Genomic DNA, 22,411 nt, shown 5'->3' on the forward strand with positions numbered 1-22,411 from the left:
TCTTAAAAACCTGAGAACTATGAACAGCTGCTGATCTTCATTTACCCTCAAACAATGACAGACAAGAATATGAGAGAGAGAGAGAGAGGGAGAGAGAGAGAGAGGGTCAAACAAGGCCTGCCATGTGTGATGCTGCTGACTGAGGCAGTTTACACCTCCCTCTGTATCATGCTGGCACGTACTACCGCTGACCTGTGTGTGTGTGTGTGTGTGTGTGTGTGTGTGTGTGTGTGTGTGTGTGTGTGTGTGTGTGTGTGTGTGTGTGTGTGTGTGTGTGTGTAAGAGGGAAATGGAATGTTGGCAAGAAGCCGCCCATCACTCAGTGTAAACATACCCGCTAACAACACATTACATAACAGTAGCCCGTTTCATGACACAGTAGGTGCATGGGCACAAAGTTGGGTTTTGGAGCTTTTTTTTTTTTTTCCTTTCGAGCTGAAAGTCATCAATCCCTGTAGTATCATATTCATGTCGAGAGGACAGAAAAGGCCTCTATGCAGGGGAGACTCGTCCATCCTATGAGACCAGGAAATACTTCAGCACTTAGACGCTGGAAGGAAACACTTAATCGCTGTCATTTTACAGCGGCGGGGAAAGTGCTGCTTACAGAAATGCTGATTATCAGCAGAAAATTGACAGGGAAAAAAAAAAAATCACTGCTGCAGAAGCCTTGGAAACTCCAAAGGGATTGGGTGGGGGGGGCAGTTAAACACTAGTTAGTCATTTTAGCCCAAGCTGACAACAAATGAATACAGAAACTGTTTTATCAGCCCACCATCCGGACTCTTTCCTGGTGGGAAACTGTGGTTCCCAGCCGCTGTGCCTCCTGCGTTCACCTCATTTCCAGTCAACACAAAGGTCACTTCCTGAACGTGGGAATGCGGACAACTGACCCTGATCGGTGTCTCGGTCTCATATGAAATCTGGAGCTTAATGGCAGTTCGCTGGCTTGAGTGGAGCTGCTTCATCCTGTCAGCCTCTAAACCCTGACCTGACATGTATGCGTGGTGTACACACAAGTGTGTGTGTGTGTGTGTGTGTGTGTGTGTGTGTAAAACTTACTTTCGCGACCAGCATCTGTTGCTGAGCTTCTATTTGTTGCTGTTGCCTCGTCGCCATTTCCTGGAGCTCTGAGAGGGTCAGCTCCACACGGGGAACCTACACACAAACACACACACATATATGCATGATATATTATAACAGTATGGCCATGAGACCGTCCACATGTTTACGTTTATCCCATGTTTCAGGTTATCGCAATATATGGGTGTCCCCGACAAGGTGAAAACCAAAACAGTGACAGGAGATGAAACACAGCTGAACACACACACACGCACACACACACACACACACACACACACATGCACACAGATCACCTGACACTGCAGGTCATAGAGCAGCTCCAGAAATGTTATTAAGCCAGCAGCTGGTGGCCTTGGGAGAGTGACAGAATTATAGGACTGGTTTCGAGGGAAACTGCCAAAAACCTATCAGCCTTAGTCATTACAATGCCGTGACATCAACATCAACCGGCAACGAAATCTAATCGTTGGTCCTCTATTTTGCTATCAGAGTACTGTTTTCATTCGAACAGACATTTTTCCAGGCGCTGAAGCAGAAATGAGAGTGGGTGAGGGGAGAAAAGTCCTCAGGAGATAAAGTTAAAGGTTTCAGCCCAGCGATATCCTGCTATTGTTTACATTCACTCATGAACACACACTTAAACTTCCTGAAGCTTTTCCTGAGTTTTCTGCTTGACTTGTTGGTCATTTTGATCTTTTTTTGTGCATTATCTGGTTTTCATTAAGATCTTCATTTTAAATTTGGGATATGTACATTATCTGTTGTCTCACAGCAGGATCACAACAAACACTGCGTGACACTGTTGTCACGGACCAATAACTGGTGAGCTCTACCCAGGATGAAATGACAATGCCAAAGTAGAGGAAACAAGCCTGGCATAGTAAAGCCATGGCCCGCCCTCCTCTGCCTCTGATTGGCTAGAACTTACAGCCTTCATTAGTTAGGTTTGTTTGGTTGAGGCCCGAGTGGAACGATGGAAGTTAATCTAAAATAAACGACGAATGAGCTTTATAGAGACAGGAAAAGCACAGCAAAATAGCGATTAGCACTCTTGCCTCACAGTGGGAATAATCCTGGTTTAACTTAGGTTAGAAAAACTTTGATGCCAATATACACACACACATCCACAATCATGGCCAACACAGTCACTAATCTGCCTGATAAGCATGTCTTTGAATTACAGGCGAAAGCAAAGGGGGGGAAAGGTAAAGATATGCAATCTTCACTGAAAAAGGGGGGTGGGGGGGGGAATTTTGATTTTATGTGGAAAATAGCCTTACAATAGTTTGATAATGAAGGTGAGGATGAATCAACATTAAATATACACAGAATGTGTCAATGACCGACTATGTGGCATCAGGTCTTAAATCAACACATACAAGGTCTGCTGCTCGATAGCGGCAACATAATGGGGTTCGAGCGGGGGTGACATTAATTTATGAACTACAATTATGTTTCATTTTAGTAGTCATTGTGAGACTAATGGGGACGCTGCTCTGCATAATTCACAGGAAAGTTAAGACAAAAAGTATGAAACAGTTGTTTCTTTTTTCACTTTAATCATAATTGAGTTTTTGGAGGGTTGCCCTCTTTGACTTGAAAAGTCGTTTCATCTTCAGCAACAAGAAATTCTTGATTGAATACATTACACAGCACTAGAAACAGAAAGCCCCCCCCCCCCCCCCCCCCCCCCCCCCCAGCTAATAAATGTTGTGATGCCCTGAAGTTTAGAAGCAGAATAAGTGTGTTGTGGTGTTTTACATAGCTTAAATAAGTTATCACTGTAACTTCTCTGATGACAGCTTTGAAAAGAATGTTTTCAATGTCTTCAAATGCTCTGTGGTGGTCCAACGCTTTGAAAGGTGACATTTCAAAGGTTTCTGACTGACCATTTGTATAAAGGCCTCTTAAAACTGTGATTTAAAGAAATACGGTGAGGATGCTTTTCATCTTCACTTAATGGTGGTCACATACATATATATATACAGCAAAACTGGCTTCCAATCAGTTGAACTGGAGAGGGTCCAGGATTGAGTGCACTGTTAATTTTTCTAAAATGCCCCCCCCCCCCCTCACCATCCAACAAAAAACTAGAGTGCTGTGACTCAGAAAGGATCTGATGAAAAAGTCAATTACCCTCCATTCAACAACAAAGGGTTATGACACTTCTTCGATACAAGATCAGTGAAACAAATGAAAACCACCAGCCTCTTAACCTGCTCAGAGATAGGAGTCTGGCAGCATTAGCACTATGCTAAACATCAGTATCACTGATTAATGACCCTGGCAGCATCACTGCTTTCAGGACGACTCCTGACAATTCTCGAAAAAACATATTCCATCCATACCAGTATAACGCACACTCCGCCGTGTTTGGACGATGACGTTGTGTACAGTAACACTGGTTTTCTATCCAGCTATGCCACAGGTCAGCAGCTTACCACTGTGCAGATCCAATGCACCCCCAATAGAGGGGAACGGACTGTGCTGGCAGTGCTGTGTCACCGTGTGAAGACATTATTACAGTTTGACTAAAATCACCTGTGGATATTTGAAATGCCCAGGTTAGCGGGGCGAGATGGAAGAAGCAATCGTATCCCCAGCTAGAATTGTCCACATGTTCGACATGAAAACTCCCATCTGACTCATTTAATGGGCTTCTATTGTTCTGCTCTACGATGCAGCGGCTCCATTCTCTGCACTGCAATCACCTGCATGAGCTGGAGCTGCTTTACATTTAAACTGCCATACGGCTACTGCTGCATGCCTCAGAATAGAGTGACGACAGAAATCAAAGGGGAAACAAAACTGTTACAAAAACCACTTTATAATCTATAAGGAAGTATATCTGAATGTCCCCGAAGATGCAGCCTTTTGTCATGGTTTAATACAGTTTTTCCTCTGTTTAATTACTTTATTTCGAAAGGTTTCAAAACATGACTTAAAGTCTCATTTAGCCCTTCTAATTGTTGCTGTTTTTTTTTTACCTTGAAGTTTGCCTTATAATTTGTAATCCAAGAAATGAAGTGTAACAGGTGCAAAGGTTGCAGACATTCAAATCCCTCAAATTAGAACCTTTTAACTAGCAAATGTCAACCGATCCTTATTGCCTGTGCAACAGCTTCTGACACCAATATAAGTTAATGTCAAGAAAAAGAGTGATGTTTGAAGTGTGTGAGTTTGAGTCAAGAGATAATTGATGCCTTAAAGGTAGCAGTCCCGCCCCACTTGTCTGTTCTGGTGGTGACGTGGTAATGATCAGGATGGGGATGGGTGGGGTTTGATGAGGGGAGACCCCCCCCTCCTTCCCCCCAAAGCATATTATATGAAGTTTTACACATGACACATTCACATATAGATGTGCATCACCTGGAGACTAATTGTAAAAAGTAATACATCTTGTAAAATTAAAAGGTACCCACAGAAAGTTTGACAAAACATTAGTACATTTAAAAAAAAAAAAGCCACATTGGGAAAGCAAACAGTAACATTTGTATGCCGACCAGCCTGTGCGAATAAGCCATCACCTGCAAGCCCGTCAAATGCTGTATTACAGCTGACTTGTCCAGGGATTTCCTAGTGGATGAAGTTTCTATCCTCAAGAAAGCTCTTTTTTCCCCCCCCCTGTCATTCTAAAGTCGACATGCACCTGAAAAGTTAACCATCCACCTGACACGGTGTCATGATTTCTTCCGCTCGTGCTGTCAACGAGCTGTAAGACAATCCCGCAGCCCGCCTCCTCTCTCCCCCTCTTCTCACCCCCATCCGAAGCCCCCCCACCCCCACCCCCCGGGCTGACGTTAACATGCAGCTCCCCTCAGCGCTCCGCTGTGCCGTATTTACCTGCAGGCTGTCCCATGTGATCCTGCAGGAGCGGACTTTAATTTTGCTGCATTGTCCTTCAACAGTGAATTCCTGCACCAAATCCACCTCATTCCACTCCATCCTCACAGCCTCTCAGAGACACCGGCGCAGCCTTTAATGGGATGAGTTGGAGAAAACCGTTGCCGGAGGCTCCGGAGAGAAAAGCCAAAAGGAAGCAGAGAGGAGGAGGAGGAGGAGGAAGGGAGGGGGGGGACCAGAGCGAATCTTATCACAACTTTCCCTCTCGTCCGCCTGCTGATGTGATGTGATTTACGACACTCGCTCTTTTTCTCTCTCCCTCTCTCTCTCTCCCTTTCTCTCTCTCTCTCTCTCTCTCTCTCAGTCCACACTCCCTCTCTACCTCCCTCCCTCTACCTTTCATACAAATCCTCTGCTGCCGGTTATTGGTGTGTTTGCACATGACGCGATAATGGAGAGTGGAGCCCACTGATGTGGCATTGCGTTCAATTACTACACCAAACAAACACCAAACAGAACGCACACTTTCACTGTCTCTTTTACTTTGAATTGCTCCATTGTCTTTTCCTCCTTCAAGTTTTCTCTTTCACCACTGACCATCTCGCTGTCGCAACCCCCTCCCTTTGCTTTATCACTGTTTCCCCATCTCCTTAATAGCCCTCTTTCATCATATCTGCATTCGTCTATCTCTCTTCCTCTCAGACACTGTCATCCCTCTGCAGCTGGCATTTTGCTGCAGCGACATCCCCTCCTCTCTCCCTCTCCCTCTCTCTCTCTCTCTCTCCCTCTCTCTCTCCGCCCTCTCACACCTCCCTTTCTTCTCTCTCCCACTTTCTCTCAGAAGGGAAATCACTGCACCACAGCCTGACGGGGCACGAGCTGCTCTCTGTCAACCTCTGCCACTCGGCCCAGATGTGAGGGAGACGACGACGACGCCAGTGAATTAAAAAAAAAAAAGACGCATGGCGATCTTGTGGCACACATCCTTGCCAGACGTGGCCACGGCTGCTACAGAGTGTATACACACACACACACACACACACACACACACACACACACACGTATACAATAGTAAACACAGCTGACTCCTGCTGCGTCACGTTTTCATCCTTACACACACACACACACAGCTGCTCACACTCAGTTGAACTACTAATATTGACCGTTTATTTCAGCATGTTTTTGTCATTGCGTTTTATTTTAATACGCATGGTTGGAAATGGTTGTCAACCTTCTCAAAAAATCTCATGTTTCAGTTAATTAAGAAAGAATAAAGCACAGTCGAATCAGTCCTCTTGTCCATAAACATTACTGTAAATACTGATTATTGTTGAAGGCTGATTGAAGTGTGACTTTCCGTGGGAGTCAACATTAAATCTTCGTGATCCCTCACCCTCCATATTCTGTATGTCCTCAATAAGGCCTGTACTCCACGGGCCTCGGAGGATACCTTGTGGTCTCAGATATTAAAAGCAGAATCTTCAAGTCAAAGTGTAAATGTATTATTCACCATGCACATCGTGCTAATGCTTGACTGGACTGAGAGTTGGAGAATTTCCTCAAATCATCAATAAACTATGTTCGCAAAGGGGCGTGGCAAATAATCCTGCTAAAAGAGACAAGCGTGACTGAGGTAGAACTATCTCTGCTGCATTTTTTTGTACACTTTCTACTGGTATTAGAAATTGTCAAACTCACCTGGCACTCACCTAAAGCAAGTAAAGAGGAGGAATGCATGGATGGGAAATGATCAGGTGGGTCATAAGGTAACATCCAGCCATCTTCTATACTGCCTTTAATACTGAGGGTCTGGAGGCGAACCCAGAGGACTATCAGGTCAATACACACCCTGAGCAAGTCAAAGTCTTTCACAGAGCCAACAAAACACATTGGAAGCCATTCATACATATTCAAATCTACAACCAAATTATGTTAAATACATTATCTTTCAAATGTGGGAAGAAGCTGAAGTAACATACAAAAACATGCAAGGGAGAACATGCAAATTCCACACAGAAATGAAAGCAAAGTCTGGAATAAAAGAGAGAATATCCCCACTATGCGGTTACGATATAACCATCAAACCACAGCAGCACTGTGCAGCCCAAGTCAGATGAACACAGCCTTGATTTATGAAATCATTGATTCATTTATTAATCATTTTATTCGCCAAGCCCTGATCTTTCAGGGGGTCCCAAGTGTTAGCATAAGCGAGCTGATTGGTCATCATGACCATTTGAACCAGTCCAAACACAATAAGCCATTAATGTTCTGTGCGTTCCAGCACTGTTTTACCACTGCCAACAGAAAGGGTTTGAGCTCGCTGATCCGCAGCAGCTCCTCTGTGGGATCATACAACATGAGCAACGTTTTGGTCCCCAAAACCAACCTATGAGCTTTGGAAACAACAGCTCTGTTTCCGAGGTGATTCAAAACTATTGCCCACCAGGGACGCCTCGCAAGATCCCTATTTAGTAGAGAGTCTAGCAATCTGTATTTGTCCCTCACCAAGATGCTTGGAGGATTCTAGTTGTCTATTTGTTTAGTATTCAACATTTTCTTTCTATGATAAACCAAAAAACTTTTTAAGACTTTCGAAGTTTGTTGACCACTTACACTGAGATGTCTCTTCTCACTGCTCGGGGCATTTGTGGCTCACTAACTGGAGCGGTTCATTTTTCCAATCCCAAATTTAACTGTTTGATTCCCTATCTCACCCAAAGTCACTCCCGGTTGTTTTGTCTCCCCAGATGGCAAGGCTGTGTGTGTGTAATGGATGAATGCGATAGGTGAAATAGTGCGTTGAGATTGATCGAGCTATAAAAATGCATAATGTATGTGAAGTCCAGTCACTATTTGCTAAAAATGTTGACAAGCAGACACAAAGATAAAGTTACAGTGTGGAAAAATAAAAGATCAACAAAAGTGAGGTTGTGCAGTCCCTCAAAACTATAAGGTTTCTCTCATGTTACTGCAGATGCAATCATGCCTATAATCTGAAGCACATGGGGATATTTGACCCTCTTAGGGTGTGTGCATGTGTGTGTGTATTGAATTCCCAAATGCTGCGCATACACCCACCCACACACACACACACACACACACACACACACACACACACACACACACACACACACACACACACACACACACACACACACACACACACGCACACACACGCACACACACGCACACACACACACACTGTTCTGATCATAGGTCTCACCAGTAATAAAAGCCATCTCCTGCCCATCTGCTGTGAGCCTCCAGGAAAAATATTCCTCCTAATCTACAATAACAGCCTTCAGACATTCCTGAAACCTCTGGTGGACCAAACGGGAAAACTCTGTTATCAAGAGCAAGTCCACAAGTCAACGCTCACACAGCAGGGTGGCCTACTGGTTGCAAACATCATCATTTAAACTGAAAAGATCACATCTTTGAACTCGGCCATGGAACCACTTGTAAATCACCAGGCAAAGTGTCCAAAGCACCCAATGTGAAGGATTTTCAAAATGAGCAGAAAAGGCTCTTAATTCATATCCACCATCGGTATTCATATACCTTTATCTCAACATATGTCACCTCAGCGTGACCAACTCGCATCACAGGAGTGATTCAATTGCGCTGACGTCCTTGAACCCGGACCGTCACCGGGTCATTTTGCGGTGATGACACACAGAGAGAATATTCATCTTAATACACATCAACACAACCCCTGACACCGAGGTTTTGTCAAGAGCGTACAGACACACAGGGACCCGACTTCTTAATATATCCTCCAGCAGCGCTCTGACGCACAGCTGGCTGTGGATAGAGTTACACACGGCTGGGTCAACAAACTCAATTCTGCGTGTGCTTTAAGTGTGTGTGCGTGTGTGTGTGTGTTTCAGGGCCAAGCTTTATTGGAGGGGTGTGTTTGGGAGGGGAAGGACACGGTCTGAGTTAGAATGCCATTTGATGGGATTGTTCCCAATGAACCAGATGACACCTTTTTCTTCACCTTATTCCAGCAGTATTGATCATTTATTATCGAGCATTTAGCAGTATTTATAAGGCAGTAGTATTTCCTTAACTTGTTTCACAAATGCTTGTAACATTTGAGTTTAAAAAACAATTGTGGATACATCAAAGTCCAGGCCATGATTTGAACTTGATCATCATGTTTGTTTTTAATGCAGCCCTGCTTGAAGATATGAAGATCGCAAACATCTAAATTTAGTTTTTAAGTTGTTCCTTGCCTGCAGAGATTTTAGACATGTCAATATATTAGTGCGATTTCGTATTGCAGAGATCATCATACTTTTAACTGTCAGTTTATGGAGAATTTCTATTCTTATTTCTGAAGATGCTGCAGTCTCGGAGGCTGTTTTTATGTTTTTATGATGCTGCCACGAAATCGAGTTTGGTTTCGTTATTGCTTGCAATGTAGATTTTTCAACCTTGTGCGGCTTGTTCGGCCTTTCATCATCATGTACTGTGTACGTCACATTCAAAATGAGCATCCATCTATCCTTGTCCCTGCTGACTGTGTTAGAATGCAAGGGTACAAGTCACCAGTCCATCGCAGGCACAGAGACACATAAACACACCTTCACACGTAGGGTCAATCATGAGCTACTACAAGATATTAAAAGATATTACTGAATTCATTCATTGCATGTTCTGAAAAGTTGAGTCTACGTAATGGACTTAACGGTGACACATCTGATATTACTTCTTATTTTTGAACTGGTGAAGCTTTATAAAAGTGATTGTTACCAACAAGAAGGAAGACTGACTTCACCCACTGTTTAAAAGTCACTACAAAAAGAGATGCATTGCTATAATTAGTGAAAAACAGATCCCCAACCAATGGAGACATTGAAATGACCTCTTTCTGTGCCACACACATTGTCATTGGCGTCATCTTTACACCATCCTGCAGCATCTGGTGTGTGTTTGTGTGTGTGATTGAGTAAGAGAGCGCTTTTGGGTATGATTACACAGCAGCGAGAGTCACACCCTGACTGGAGTCATGCATCCACGGCCCAAAAGTTAGGCTGAAACTCTCACACACACACACACACACACACACACACACACACACACACACACACACACACACACACACACACACACACACACACACACACACACACACACAATATAACCATCAAACCCAAACACAGGCAGCTGAATGAAGACACACCCTGCCTGCATCCAGTCTTCATGAGAATGTACTGTTTGATTCTCAGACAAGCATAGAGGAAGAAAAGGCAGAAACTCCCAAAGTCTAAGCCTGATACATAAACAGTGTTCGTGAAGTTGCCAGCCAGTAAGTGTGTGAAGTTTGGATCATGTACAAAGAGAGAGAAAACATTTTGAACAGCATTAACTTTGTGGCCTATTCATTAATATTCATTAATATAATAATAAGCATTCCATAGCATCTAACAGTGACAACTGAAGGTCTAACTTGACTCTAAAACCACATCTTAACGATTAAATACATATAAAAGATTTTGGGGTCCAGCAATTCAGGTTTAGCAAATCCATCAAGCTTTCAAGCTTGGACCCCACAAACAAAGTAAAACAACAAAACACAAGCACACCGATTTACTCACATTTCAAAGTCACCTCTGCATTTTCCTACAGTTTTCACTTCTTTTATTATTTATGATGAGGCTAAAAGGTGTAAGGCGGATCGAAAGCAAAGAAATACTCTCACACTTTCTTGAGATGTCACACACACACACACACACACACACACACACACACACACACACACACACACACACACACACACGCGCAAACGCCCACATTAAAAACAAAGAAGCACTTCTCTTGAAAACTCACCCCCGTGCTCCTGCGATGCTTCAAACTCTTTTTTGCCTCTCTGCTTGAAACGAAAAAGAAACACGTAGAGGTCGAAGGAAGACGGGAGACCTCAAGACGAGTGTGAAGTAGTGGGCGAGGTGAGAGGAAGAGGAGAGGAAGGAGGAGCCGTTTGGCTACCTAACAATCCTCTTAGCCTGGTTATGTCATGGGACCAAGCTAATCCTACCTTCACTGACTGACCAACACTCACGTATTCTCACACACACACACACACACACACACACACACACACACACACACACACACACACACACACACACACACACACACACACACACACACACACACACACACACACACACACACACACACACACACACACACACACACACACACGCGCACACACCAGGATGGTGATTGAGTTACCATGGCCTTACCAAGAGTTCCAAGGCAAACGTCTAGTCTGGGATTACATGTGGTGGTTAGCAGGGTTGAAAATAGCAGTTAGTGACAAATAAAAAGCTTCTGGCATGAGGTCAGCTGCTCTTTTTACAATATGATTCATTGCTGTGTGGGAACACAACAGGACAACACAAGCTCGCAAAACAAAACACGGTAAGCAGAGGAGAATGAATCAGACTTGTGGCTAAAAGCTAATTCCCCCTTTTCTCTGCTTCATTAAGTGAATACACACTCAGTGATAATACAGTGTAGAGTCCAGTATGTGTGTGTGTGTGTGTGTGTGTGTGTGTGTGTGTGTGTGTGTGTGTGTGTGTGTGTGTGTGTGTGTGTGTGTGTGTGTGTGTGTGTGTGTGTGTGTGTGTGTGTGTGTGTGTGTGTGTGTGTGTGTGTGTGTGTGTGTGTGTGTGTTCACATGGTTCTTAATGTTCGGGCAGTGTAATCATCACTGTCACTAATCCACGGCGGGCTAATCTGCTAGACTACACACACACACACACACACACACACACACACACACACACACACACACACACACACACACACACACACACACACACACACACACACACACATAGTATGGAGGGTAATACTGTCTGACAATACCAACCTCATAGATTCAACACACTATTTGTCCAGGTTGGACTTCATATCCCTTGACTGAAAAAAATATCCAAGCGAAACTGTTGTCCTCTGAGCCTCCTATCATCTCATTTATAAAGTCTGTCAAACATCACAACAAGCTGCTACATTTGCATTAGAGGGGCATTAAGATTGGAAAATAAATCCCCCAGGCTCATTCCATTTGGAAACAAATACTTGAAGATGTAAACAAATTTACTCCAGAAATCAAAAGGTCCAACTCAATGTGGCCTTTTTATAAGCTGACAAGGTTTTGAAAATAAATTTGGGTTATATTGGACACTGGGTTATCGTTCTACAAGCATTTTGTGTGTCGTGTCACATTTAAATACCAAGCTGGCAAACAAAATGAAACCTGACTTTAAGCCAGTAAAGACAGTAATCACAAAAAAAAATTATATAAAAATATTTTCCAAATATAGGCCAGTAGAACAGGTGGAAGTCAAGCGGGAGAAAGAGGGGTCATGACGCAGCCTGTTGTTCACTCTAGTAAGTGTTGTGAACATGATTACACATTTCTTAAAATAGACGAGATGCACAATGCTGATGCCACTACTTTGAACCCTGCCTTTCTGAGGCCATCGTGTGTGTGTGTGTGTGTGTGTGTGTGTGTGTGTGTGTGTGTGTGTGTGTGTGTGTGCGCGTGTGTGTGTGTGTTACACCTACCCCGTCATTAGCCCCCTCAGCTGTCTCTGTGGTCCAGCTCTGCTGCAGAGGCTGCTGACTTCCTGCATATAAATGAACAATGAGGAAGAAATGAGAACAGAGATATTGACACACAAAATCAAAATGGATGGCGGCGAGTTGAGCCTGGTGACCTGGCAGAAATGGGACTGACACACATAAGAAGAAAGAGGACCTTGGTTTTGAATCACCACTCGTATGTGCGTGATTTACACAGAAAATAGAAAGGCTGTAAGAAGTGAAACTTTTTACGGAATATAGACCACAGTGACCACGTTTCTTTAAATATCTTTTATTTTATAATTTACTGCCAGAGTGTATGTGCTTGTTTAATTTGATTTACTGTTTTACATCTTTCTCCATGTTTCTCGGGATCTTCATGGTTCGAGTCGGTAGATTCTGTGTCCTCATTAATTATGTTTAGTCTGTCTTGTTGCTGCTGAAAATGAGGAGGTTACTGACAATGGGCCTTCTCAAGGAGCTCTACAATGCAATGAATTAAAGTGATGACTATGCTGCCCGTGATCTCTGCACGGCTGTTTGCTCATAAAACTAAAAATATGCAAAGACACTTTTTTTTCATATTTAAATTTTTTTCTCTCTAAAAGCTAATTAATTTTCAATCAATAACATGCATCCTTCTTTATCCCTCTTATTCTCTTCGGTCAATAAGCAGCTTGATAAGTGTTATCTACTGTATAAGCACCATCATTCACTTTAAATCTATCAAAACCAGACAGGTTCAATGTGGGGTAATCCCACACGGCTCTGCGTCTCACCTCCAGTCAATAAATCACTTCCATAAATACTCCTCATTCAATAAAGAAGCTAAAATGAGGACTTAAAATAGCATTCACAACAAATTGATCAGATATGAAAACACTGTGAAGTGGCTACGGCTGGAGGAGCAGTTAATAAAAGATAGTAAATAAATACACGCATAGAGAGAAAGACATTAGTTCATGTGGGTATAAACGAGTTGATTACATCTGAGGATCAAACTGTTTTAGTAACAGTAGCGGACATAAAAGCAATATAAACCTGCACCACCACATCAGCGATACGGCAGCAAAAGGTTATGAAGCTACTGAGTTGCATTACATTTGTTGCAATTGTGTATGAAACAAATGACTTCAGAGTGAAAAATGGAGGACTGAATTTTTGATTTCATTGTATTTTAGCACAAGGAATGATTTAAAAATATATATGAAGTTGTTTACTGTCATGTTGCCAACCTGAGAGCATTCAGTAAAGTTTCATGTCATCATAATGTCACAGATTTAGGAAAGGCTTCAGCCTTTTTTTTTCAGAAGCAACCTGGAGCAGCACTGCAGAGGGAAATAAAGATTGAGAACCACTGCATTGAAATAATGTGATGCTCTGGTCCTTAGAGGGCAATTGGCTTGTTTAAGAAGCTGTTTTATGATTTGAGACAGTTGGCAGCCAAAAGTAACTGCAACAGTTTGGCTGCAGCGGGAGGGACGTGAGCCACGTCCCTGAAAAAACCAAAAAAAACCAAAAAAGAAAACCCACACATGGAGCTGCTTTCTGCGTTATGGCACGAACTGACAGTTCAAAACCACACGATCAAGGAGAGGAAGTGTGTGTTCTCCTCTCTGCGGGCGACTACATGAGCTCCCGCTCCTTTCATCTTCCTCCAGATCTCACCCTGCTGCTCATAAACTTGTAATAGATCTCCAGGCACATGAGCTGTGACTGGCTGAAAAAGACATGGAGGGGTCCTGTTTATTACTGTATGTAGCATAAATAGAGGTTCAGATCCAGAAGCAATAAACAACCATAACACGCAAGAGAGACCCTTAACGAGTTCAGAAAAATAAAACGAAATGGCTCAAGATAACGTTATGTTTAATTCATTATCCATGATGAGATTCTAATGATTGTTAATTACTTCTTTAATGAATGAAGGGGGGAGAGGAGAGGAAACCAGCAGGTGGTGAGGTCGTTCCATCCGTGTGTTGAGCAGACACAACAGCTCAGGCATGCTGTTGCTCTTCACACGCACATTCACTAATATTACCAACACGCCACTTAAATTTTTGTGTTTTGTTGATTTTTCTGAAGAAAAAAAAAAATGGGAGCGGTTTCACAGCACCGATCGACTGAATGTGGCGCCCACCCTCCCGCCGCATTATGTAACGTTTAATCATCTTATCTGGCTAATTCCTGACCAAGTCCCTGACTTCACCTCTAAACCTCACACACACACACACACACACACACACACACACACACACACACACACACACACACACACACACACACACACACACACACACACACACACCACTGGCACCCTGACACTGGATTTGGATGTTTTCCACATTCTACAAATCCCTCACCAAAGGTCTGCTCGTAAGGCAAACAAAAAGGCTTGAAGGGGAAATCGACGTGCAGTGCGCTGCGCTGTACCTTGTGGCCAGGAGGGGCAGTGTCTGAGGTAGAAGCTGACCTCCGGCCTCCTCGCGCCCCACTGCTGAAGGAGGTCCAGCAACAGTAGCTCCTGAGGGAGAACGCGCTCTGAGAAAACACACAGGAACATTTTAGGAAATTGTGTAATTCAGTTACATCTCCTTGACTGATTAGTATTTTTTTTACTAATAATATATATATATGCTTTATTTCCCGCATTCAACGAATCCTCAACCACACCTCTTAAAAGCAGCGGGACTCCTGCCAAGCAGCGCCTGGCGAGCCGCTAAAGGTCATGGGCGTTGCTCCAGGAGCCTCAGTGCTTTTCTAACCATGACACCAATTGCTGAATTGGCCCGTACAGGCTTATTGTTAGGTTTATTAGAGGATTGATTTATCGTTTTAACTGGTTCATTGGTCAGTCTGTTGGTGGACTCATCGATTACTTGGTGAAGACATTGATTGGCTGGCAGGTCAGTTGGTTGGTGGGTCAGTTGATACCGTATACTTGAAATGAGTATGCAATTTCTGAAGAAGTCTAAATGAGCTGACGAACTAACATACACAGGAAATTGAAACTCTGACTTTTGCTTTCACAGGACCCGCTTCACGGTAAAGGACCAATCAAAAATAGTCTGTTTTACAAATGCTAACTGATGTGAACATACGGAAATATTAGGAAAATAAATTCATTTTCAAGCGTTAAACTAAATCTTTACATTGAAATCAGCTTGTAATTCAGCTTTTTTGTCTCTCATATACAATTGAAGTGATAAACTAGAAAAATATCAGCATGAGATAACTTTAAAAAAATAAAAGAATCTCTACCAGTATAAGTACAACAGTCCATCAAGGTTAAATGCACACATGTAGACAAATGCTTAGTGACCTCGCCACCCACACACACACACAAAACGGCCGTGAGCCCAGTCGTGCCCTTGAGGCAGGCCGCCCGGCGCACAGGAACACTTTGACACACAATTCATCCCACCGCTCATTACAAGCTGCTTTACGGCGCCTCTCCGAGACACTTGTGTCGTATCAAAGCCGTTTACGGCACGTTTCACCGCTCAGTCACACTGCTGTGGAGCACAACAACGCGCCTCGTGTTGTTGTGTCGACCGCTGCCGTGACGGCTGTGACTCAATGGATGTGGGTCACGCTTTAATGCAGACAGGGGCGCTCAGTGTCTGCGTGAGATGGGGTGGGTCCACTCAAGCTTACAAGGGTGTACACTCCACAGCGCTGTATTGATTTCACAAGCAATATAGGTCTGGGTTTATAATTAGCTCCATAGCAGGCAATGTGGGCCAGTCACACCGGGATTATCTTGTCATCTAAGACCAGATTAGAATCATGTAAATACTGGACAGGACATGCTGTCAACAGTAATTATATGAGTACTGGAGTTCTCTGGTGAATTGTGTTGTGGAGACAGAACAGTAAAATGTAATAATAATCATTCAAGATGCCTTTAAAACTCATTTCTTTCTTCCCCTCGTTTAGAGTGTGTTGTTTCTGCTTTTATGAGTCGAGACGTGGCCTGCGCCGCTGCTTCAGTTCCACTCAGTAATCACTTAGCATCTTCATTAATCATGGAAGGAGTGACGAATGCACTCACCGTGCCCGTTCCATACTTCAGCGAGGTGACACTCGCCCTCCCCGGCCTCTTTGCAGTACTCGACCACGTCGACCACTCTGGTTGCCGGAGTAACCGGGACCTCGGTTAACATCTGCTGGGTGTCATTGAGGTAAACGGTCAGGATCACCTGTAGCCATGGAACAAAAAATAAATAAAAAATGCAAAGTTATTGTGAAATACATAATTTCACTTTTCATAAATCAGGGGGGGGGGGGGGGGGCAGGCCAAATTTGTTAAACAGCAACCAGCAGCTGAAACATGATCCAGCCACCAGCAAAACCCTGACCACAGCTTCAACCCCTGATCAATACTTTCTTTGTGTGTACACAAACACAGACAAGCCTCTCATCGGTTGGATGGATGGATGGATAAGAACTTGTTTAGAATGTACTAGAGGGATTTCAATTTGATCTGAAACTTGTTTTAGTCATATAAATTTAGAGGAAGACCTGACTTGATCGATCTTGAATAGAATAGAATAGAATAGACTTTATTAATGACATGTATTTATTTCTGCTGTTATATGGACATAAATAAACAACTTGTATTGCACACATCTGCACACACCGAACACTGTTGCTGACTTTACACTTCTTCTTTCAACATTTTCACAGATTTCCACAAGATTTTTGCACTGTTTTACCATGATTTGATAACGAGGGTCCAGCCCTTCACTTGAGGATGTGAGCGCTTGGCCTGTTATCGGATATTGGTTTCCATAGTGCCCTGTCACTGACCTACGAAGTTGAATAGGTGCCGTTATGTTAACACTACCTGACCCATGTATGTATACATCCCTCGTTCCGCTCGTGTTTGACAACCATTTCCTCCCCAAGTACATCATCCACTCCTCAGTTGACATTCGTTTGCTATTATTCATATATTTGGGAAAGCAGGATGTGATTTTAAAGCCTGAGCCTGATAGTAATGAGCTCCCCCCCCCCCCCCGGAAATCATTTTGTTATCAAATCCTCTCAATTCTGCAGCCAGAAGATTAAAAATAGCAATCAGAAAAGGACATCCTGTGTTGTTGCCCGTGATGTCACTGGCAATGTCAGCGGTGATGTCATGTCAGATAGTCAGTCGGCAGTGAAAGATAAATTTAGGGTAATCTGGGATAGGAGCGCACAGACACACCACAGCAGTAACACACACAGATACAGATACACTTTTAATCTCAGTATGTTGCATCGCCTCCCTTCCCAACTCCCTCCCTCTCTCTCTCTCTCTCTCTTCCTCACACACACACGCATGTTGTCTGTGGTCCACACACAACAGGATGCACTCACACACTCAAAATGTATACTGTACACTAATCCACAATATTCCGCACACCTGTCCCAGATCATGTGAAGTAATCTGTGGTTACATGCAGACGGACTGAGCAGGGAGCAGTCTCCAATGCTTGGATTACACGCACGCACGCACGCACACACACACACACACACACACACACACACACACACACACACACACACACACACACACACACACACACACACACACACACACTAGGGGTTTTTACAAGTACAAAAAAAAAGAAACAAATCATCTAAAGTAGGCTAATATTGGTCTCACAAGGGCTTTCATGTCTTCCACGTGGTCAGAGACATTTGTTACAGTGAAGGAGTGTGACCAGAGATGAAAGCACATTTTATGATCAAATCACTCACAAAAAAATAAAGAATCCCAACCAGCAACTTGACTTGAGACCCTCAGAGACTCAAGCATGAAAGTCCAAAATGATCAGCAAAAAATAGCACAGAAATCCAGAGAAAAAAAAAGTCAAGTTTAAAATTTGAATTTAATTCAACTACATATTTTGGCCTTAATGTACTGAAATAGCCCTCTCAATGTTGCAATGGGCTGAGGTGAGACACTACCTGGACAGGCCACCAGCCAATCAACAGACTCGTGCGCACACTTTCATTTACAACAATGTAAAATACAGAAAACACTAGAGCTGGGCATAAAATCAATTTAATGGATTAATCAAATTTGTAGCTAAAAAAGATTTTTATTTTGCAAATTTGAGTTTTTTTCTCCCCAGTTTTTTGGCCTTTTTCGCGTTCCATTCTACTATTCTTTGTGGGTTTTCGTAGTTGCTGTTGCCCTTTTGCTTAAGCCTGGGTCAAAGCTTGAATTTGTTAAATGACAGAGCCTCATTTACATTTTATTTTGGGATTGTTTATATGTATTTTAAGTCTGAGGACAATCAAAGCAATAAAGTTACCCTTTTGACAATACATCTGATGCAGTCATTTTCAAGTGCATTGGAAAATATATGTCAAAAATCAAAAAGAAAGTCAAATTTTTCTTGGAAAAATCATCGAATTGTTTTTTTTAGGCCAAATCGACCAGCCCTAGTAACGACGCAAATGAACCTCAAATTCAGGGTGCACCCTATCATCATCACGGTCACACTTCGATAAAGAAAAACAGTGAAGCAGAAAAGTGTAAAGTGGTGCGTCTGGAGCTGAATGGACTGAGTCCTGCTATTTTCGGAGTCACTGAGTGCCAAACTGATAGTCAGAGGGAGACAGACTGGGACTGCGCCCGGATGACAAACACTCGCCCTTGTCCATCCGCCTGCTGCACAAAACACAATCGATGCTCAATTTATTAGTAACCAGGAGGCATTTCAGCATGGAGAGAGAGGGGGGGTGGGGTGGGGGTGTCAAGAGGACACGGTGGTGGCCTGCACTCTTAAGCTTGTATCCAGTCTGACCTTTACATTACATGTGACAGAAACGCCAGGCCAAACGAGAACATACACTGTTACAGTCATCGTCTTTTCTGGTGAAAGGACACATCCCATCATGTCTGTCACTCACCCATACTTTGCTTTTCTCTGAGTGGGACTTCCTCTTCTTCTTCTTCTTCTTCTTCTTCTCTTTTCTGCATGTACTCAGTTGGAAGTTTTTTGACAGAGCCACCAGTCGCTCCAACAACACCCCCAAAAGACGTCTCATTGGAAAGCCAAGAAAAAGGTGTGCATGCGTCCATGAGCATGCATGTGTGTGTGTGTGTGTGTGTGTGTGTGTGTGTGTGTGTGTGTGTGTGTGTGTGTGTGTGTGTGTGTGTGTGTGTGTGTGTGTGTGTGTGTGTGTGTGTGTGTGTGTGTGTGTGTGTGACAGACAGAGATATACTCAGAGGTAATTAGTAATGTCACAAGCAGTAAGTGGTGCTTTTGTAGGTGTGAGTGGGATGGTAAAGTGTATATATGTCAGAGCGTGTGTGCACCAGGGCAGGGAATTCAGAGACGAGGGTGTCGGTGAGGGAGGAGGGAGGAGGGAGGGGGAGGAAGGGGGGGGGGGGGGGGGGGGGGGGGGGGGTCAGCTTTCAGTAAATGTAAAGAGAGAGTGAGGAGGAAAGGATGATGGGAGATAAGAAAGCGAATCTGGACAAACTTCATGCCCATTAAAAGGAGCGAAACTGTGACATTGAACCGATATTGGCTTTTAGCACTGACCTGATAGTTTCCTCTGCAACGCTCACCACAACCGAAACTTTAATTATCCGCCATACACATACGATATCAAATATATATGTTGTCAGAAAAATATTTTTCCTTCTTTCTGTTTTTCAACTTTACAAAACGATGGTCACATGAGACAATACTTAATTTGTGTGAAAAAACAAATATGGTTTTAATGGACGAAACCTGCTATAGAGTCTATTATTTATCATTATAGCCAAAAATTATGAATAACATACAAAACCTTCACGAGGAAATAATCTATAACAGAATCTTGGCCATTGTGGATACCTTGTGTTTCATTTCACAGTTAAATTTGAGAATTTGACATCTATTGTGCAAATCAGAACTCATACAAAAATGTTTGCCCATGACAGCCAGCCCTATATAAATGTGGATCAAATCGGTAATCGCTAGAAAATGACTGAAAGGGAATGAACTTGTGCTGCTGAATGTACTTCTTGTTTGTTTTCTCACTGACGAATACCCCATCTGTGTCACCGCTTACAACACACTATAACTATTATACTTCTTCAGACAAACGGGTGCTGTAGTGATCTGGCGTCGTCGAGGCTCTCATGAATGGGGGCTGTTTGGAGTCAGATGAAGTTGGATAAATACATTTCATTATGTGTGTTACACTCACAAGAAAAAAATAATTAAATTCTATATATTCCTCCAGCTCTCCATACATGACCCTTTTTTAATGTGTCACAATACAGCTTCATAGGCAGACAAACAAATAACATTAAAAAAAAAATCAATGCTGTCAGAAACTATGTGAATATTAACTAAAACATGACTATTAATCAACTGTCTGAAAAAGTTGTCCCGATTGCTTTTTATCATCTGAATCATCTGAAAACTGAACAGTCCTTTAAAAGTCCTAGACAGTTCGACATCAGGCCTTTTCTTTTTCTTTTTCTTTTTTAGCTTTGGGTTGAGCAGAGCTGGAGCCGGTCAGGTCACTGAGGGTCATCAGTGTGGTTGTGGTGTCAACTTTAACTGGACTGTCAGAGGGATGTTAAGTACAATTTAGACTGCCTTAATCGAATACATGCACTTTAATAAACATCTGTAACCACAATGTTTACCACAGAGATTCAAAGTTACTGAACAATGAAAGCAAGGAAGATTTCCTTTCGATAAAATGAAAGTTAACAGCAGAAATGTATCCTGAACAGTTTTTTAGTTCTGCAGGTGCAGATCCCAGTTTCCTCTGAAGGTTTGCAGATGGATGTTTCCTTTGCTTTGCTGAGTTGTACGCTTTTTGGCTCACTGTGCTGCCCATGGGCTCAAATTCTTTCATTTTGCTTTTTGACACTCCCAGACACACTCAGTTGTCTCCATTAAAAGTAATGCAGCTCTCCAGCATGATGGTGCCGCCCACCATGTTTTACCGCACAACTGAACCGTTCTTAATTCCGTCCTCCTTGACCTTGGCTCGTTCAACATTGTTTGATTTAGTGTTTGGTGTCTGATCCCAGATCAAAACAGCACTCCGCATTGTTCCAGCTCAGCTTGAAGCTCTTTCCAGGTCCTGTGAATGTATTCATCAGCAGATGGGTGCCTATTTATTTGTGCATGTTCTTGTTTCAGTAACTTTAAACCTTTTCAGAAATCATCTGATTGTTTAGTCTGCTGGATGTCGGCGATGTACGTCAAAGTTACAGAAGAACAACGAGTTCCTTCTTTAAAAGGAAGTCAAATCCAGTACCAGCTCTAATATCACCTCAACACATTGAGCATATATCAGGATTGTTTTAAAGTGTGGAGGGAAGCTGTCCAGTAGCAGCAGGGGCAAAGCTGGAGGGCAGAGATTAGAGAGGCTACACTGACACACTGCACCACCGCACACACACCGGACATAGTAGACACACTGGCAGAAGAGCAGTCACATGTCAGCTCCATGTGCAAAACACACACACACACACACTTACACACCCACACACTTACACAAAAAACATCCTCCATGTCCGCTGCTTGCATTGGCAGAAAATCGTTGACCGGTCGAGAGCGAGAGAGAGTTATATTAACACGCTCTGTGTGTGTGTGTGTGTTGACTGAATCAATCTATCAGCACCTACAAAGCACGCTTCGCGGTTCCTCGTGTTCACACGCACGCACACACAAACCGACACCGTGATAAATGTTCAGCGCAAATTGCCTTCCAGGAAAATCAGTTTGAGATTTATACTCCACCAATCGTTTGCAGGCGCTCGCGGGAGACCCTTCATTTAACACACATGACGATCGAACTATGTCTAGACCTGAATAAACATGGAGTGATTGCCCAGGTACAGGGTGAAATGAGTAAAAACTTTTCT

At 43.1% G+C, this 22,411-nt stretch overlaps 1 protein-coding gene across 1 annotated transcript in view; it reads right to left on the reverse strand.

Annotated features, from left to right (window-relative positions):
* The window catches only part of LOC308142265 (uncharacterized protein), a 32,055-nt gene that overhangs the window by 4,607 nt on the left and 5,037 nt on the right, over positions 1-22,411 (reverse strand). Inside the window, exons 2-6 of the mRNA XM_080512613.1 lie at positions 16,586-16,733; positions 14,965-15,072; positions 12,514-12,575; positions 1,063-1,158; positions 776-866 (exon numbers count right to left, since the gene is read on the reverse strand). Coding sequence (XP_080368739.1) covers positions 776-866; positions 1,063-1,158; positions 12,514-12,575; positions 14,965-15,072; positions 16,586-16,733 — 505 coding nt within the window. The remainder of the gene's footprint in view (positions 1-775; positions 867-1,062; positions 1,159-12,513; positions 12,576-14,964; positions 15,073-16,585; positions 16,734-22,411) is intronic.

Source organism: Blennius ocellaris (genome assembly GCF_963422515.1).
Source record: "Blennius ocellaris genome assembly, chromosome: 17".
In the NCBI taxonomy this organism is placed as follows: Eukaryota; Metazoa; Chordata; class Actinopteri; order Blenniiformes; family Blenniidae; genus Blennius; species Blennius ocellaris.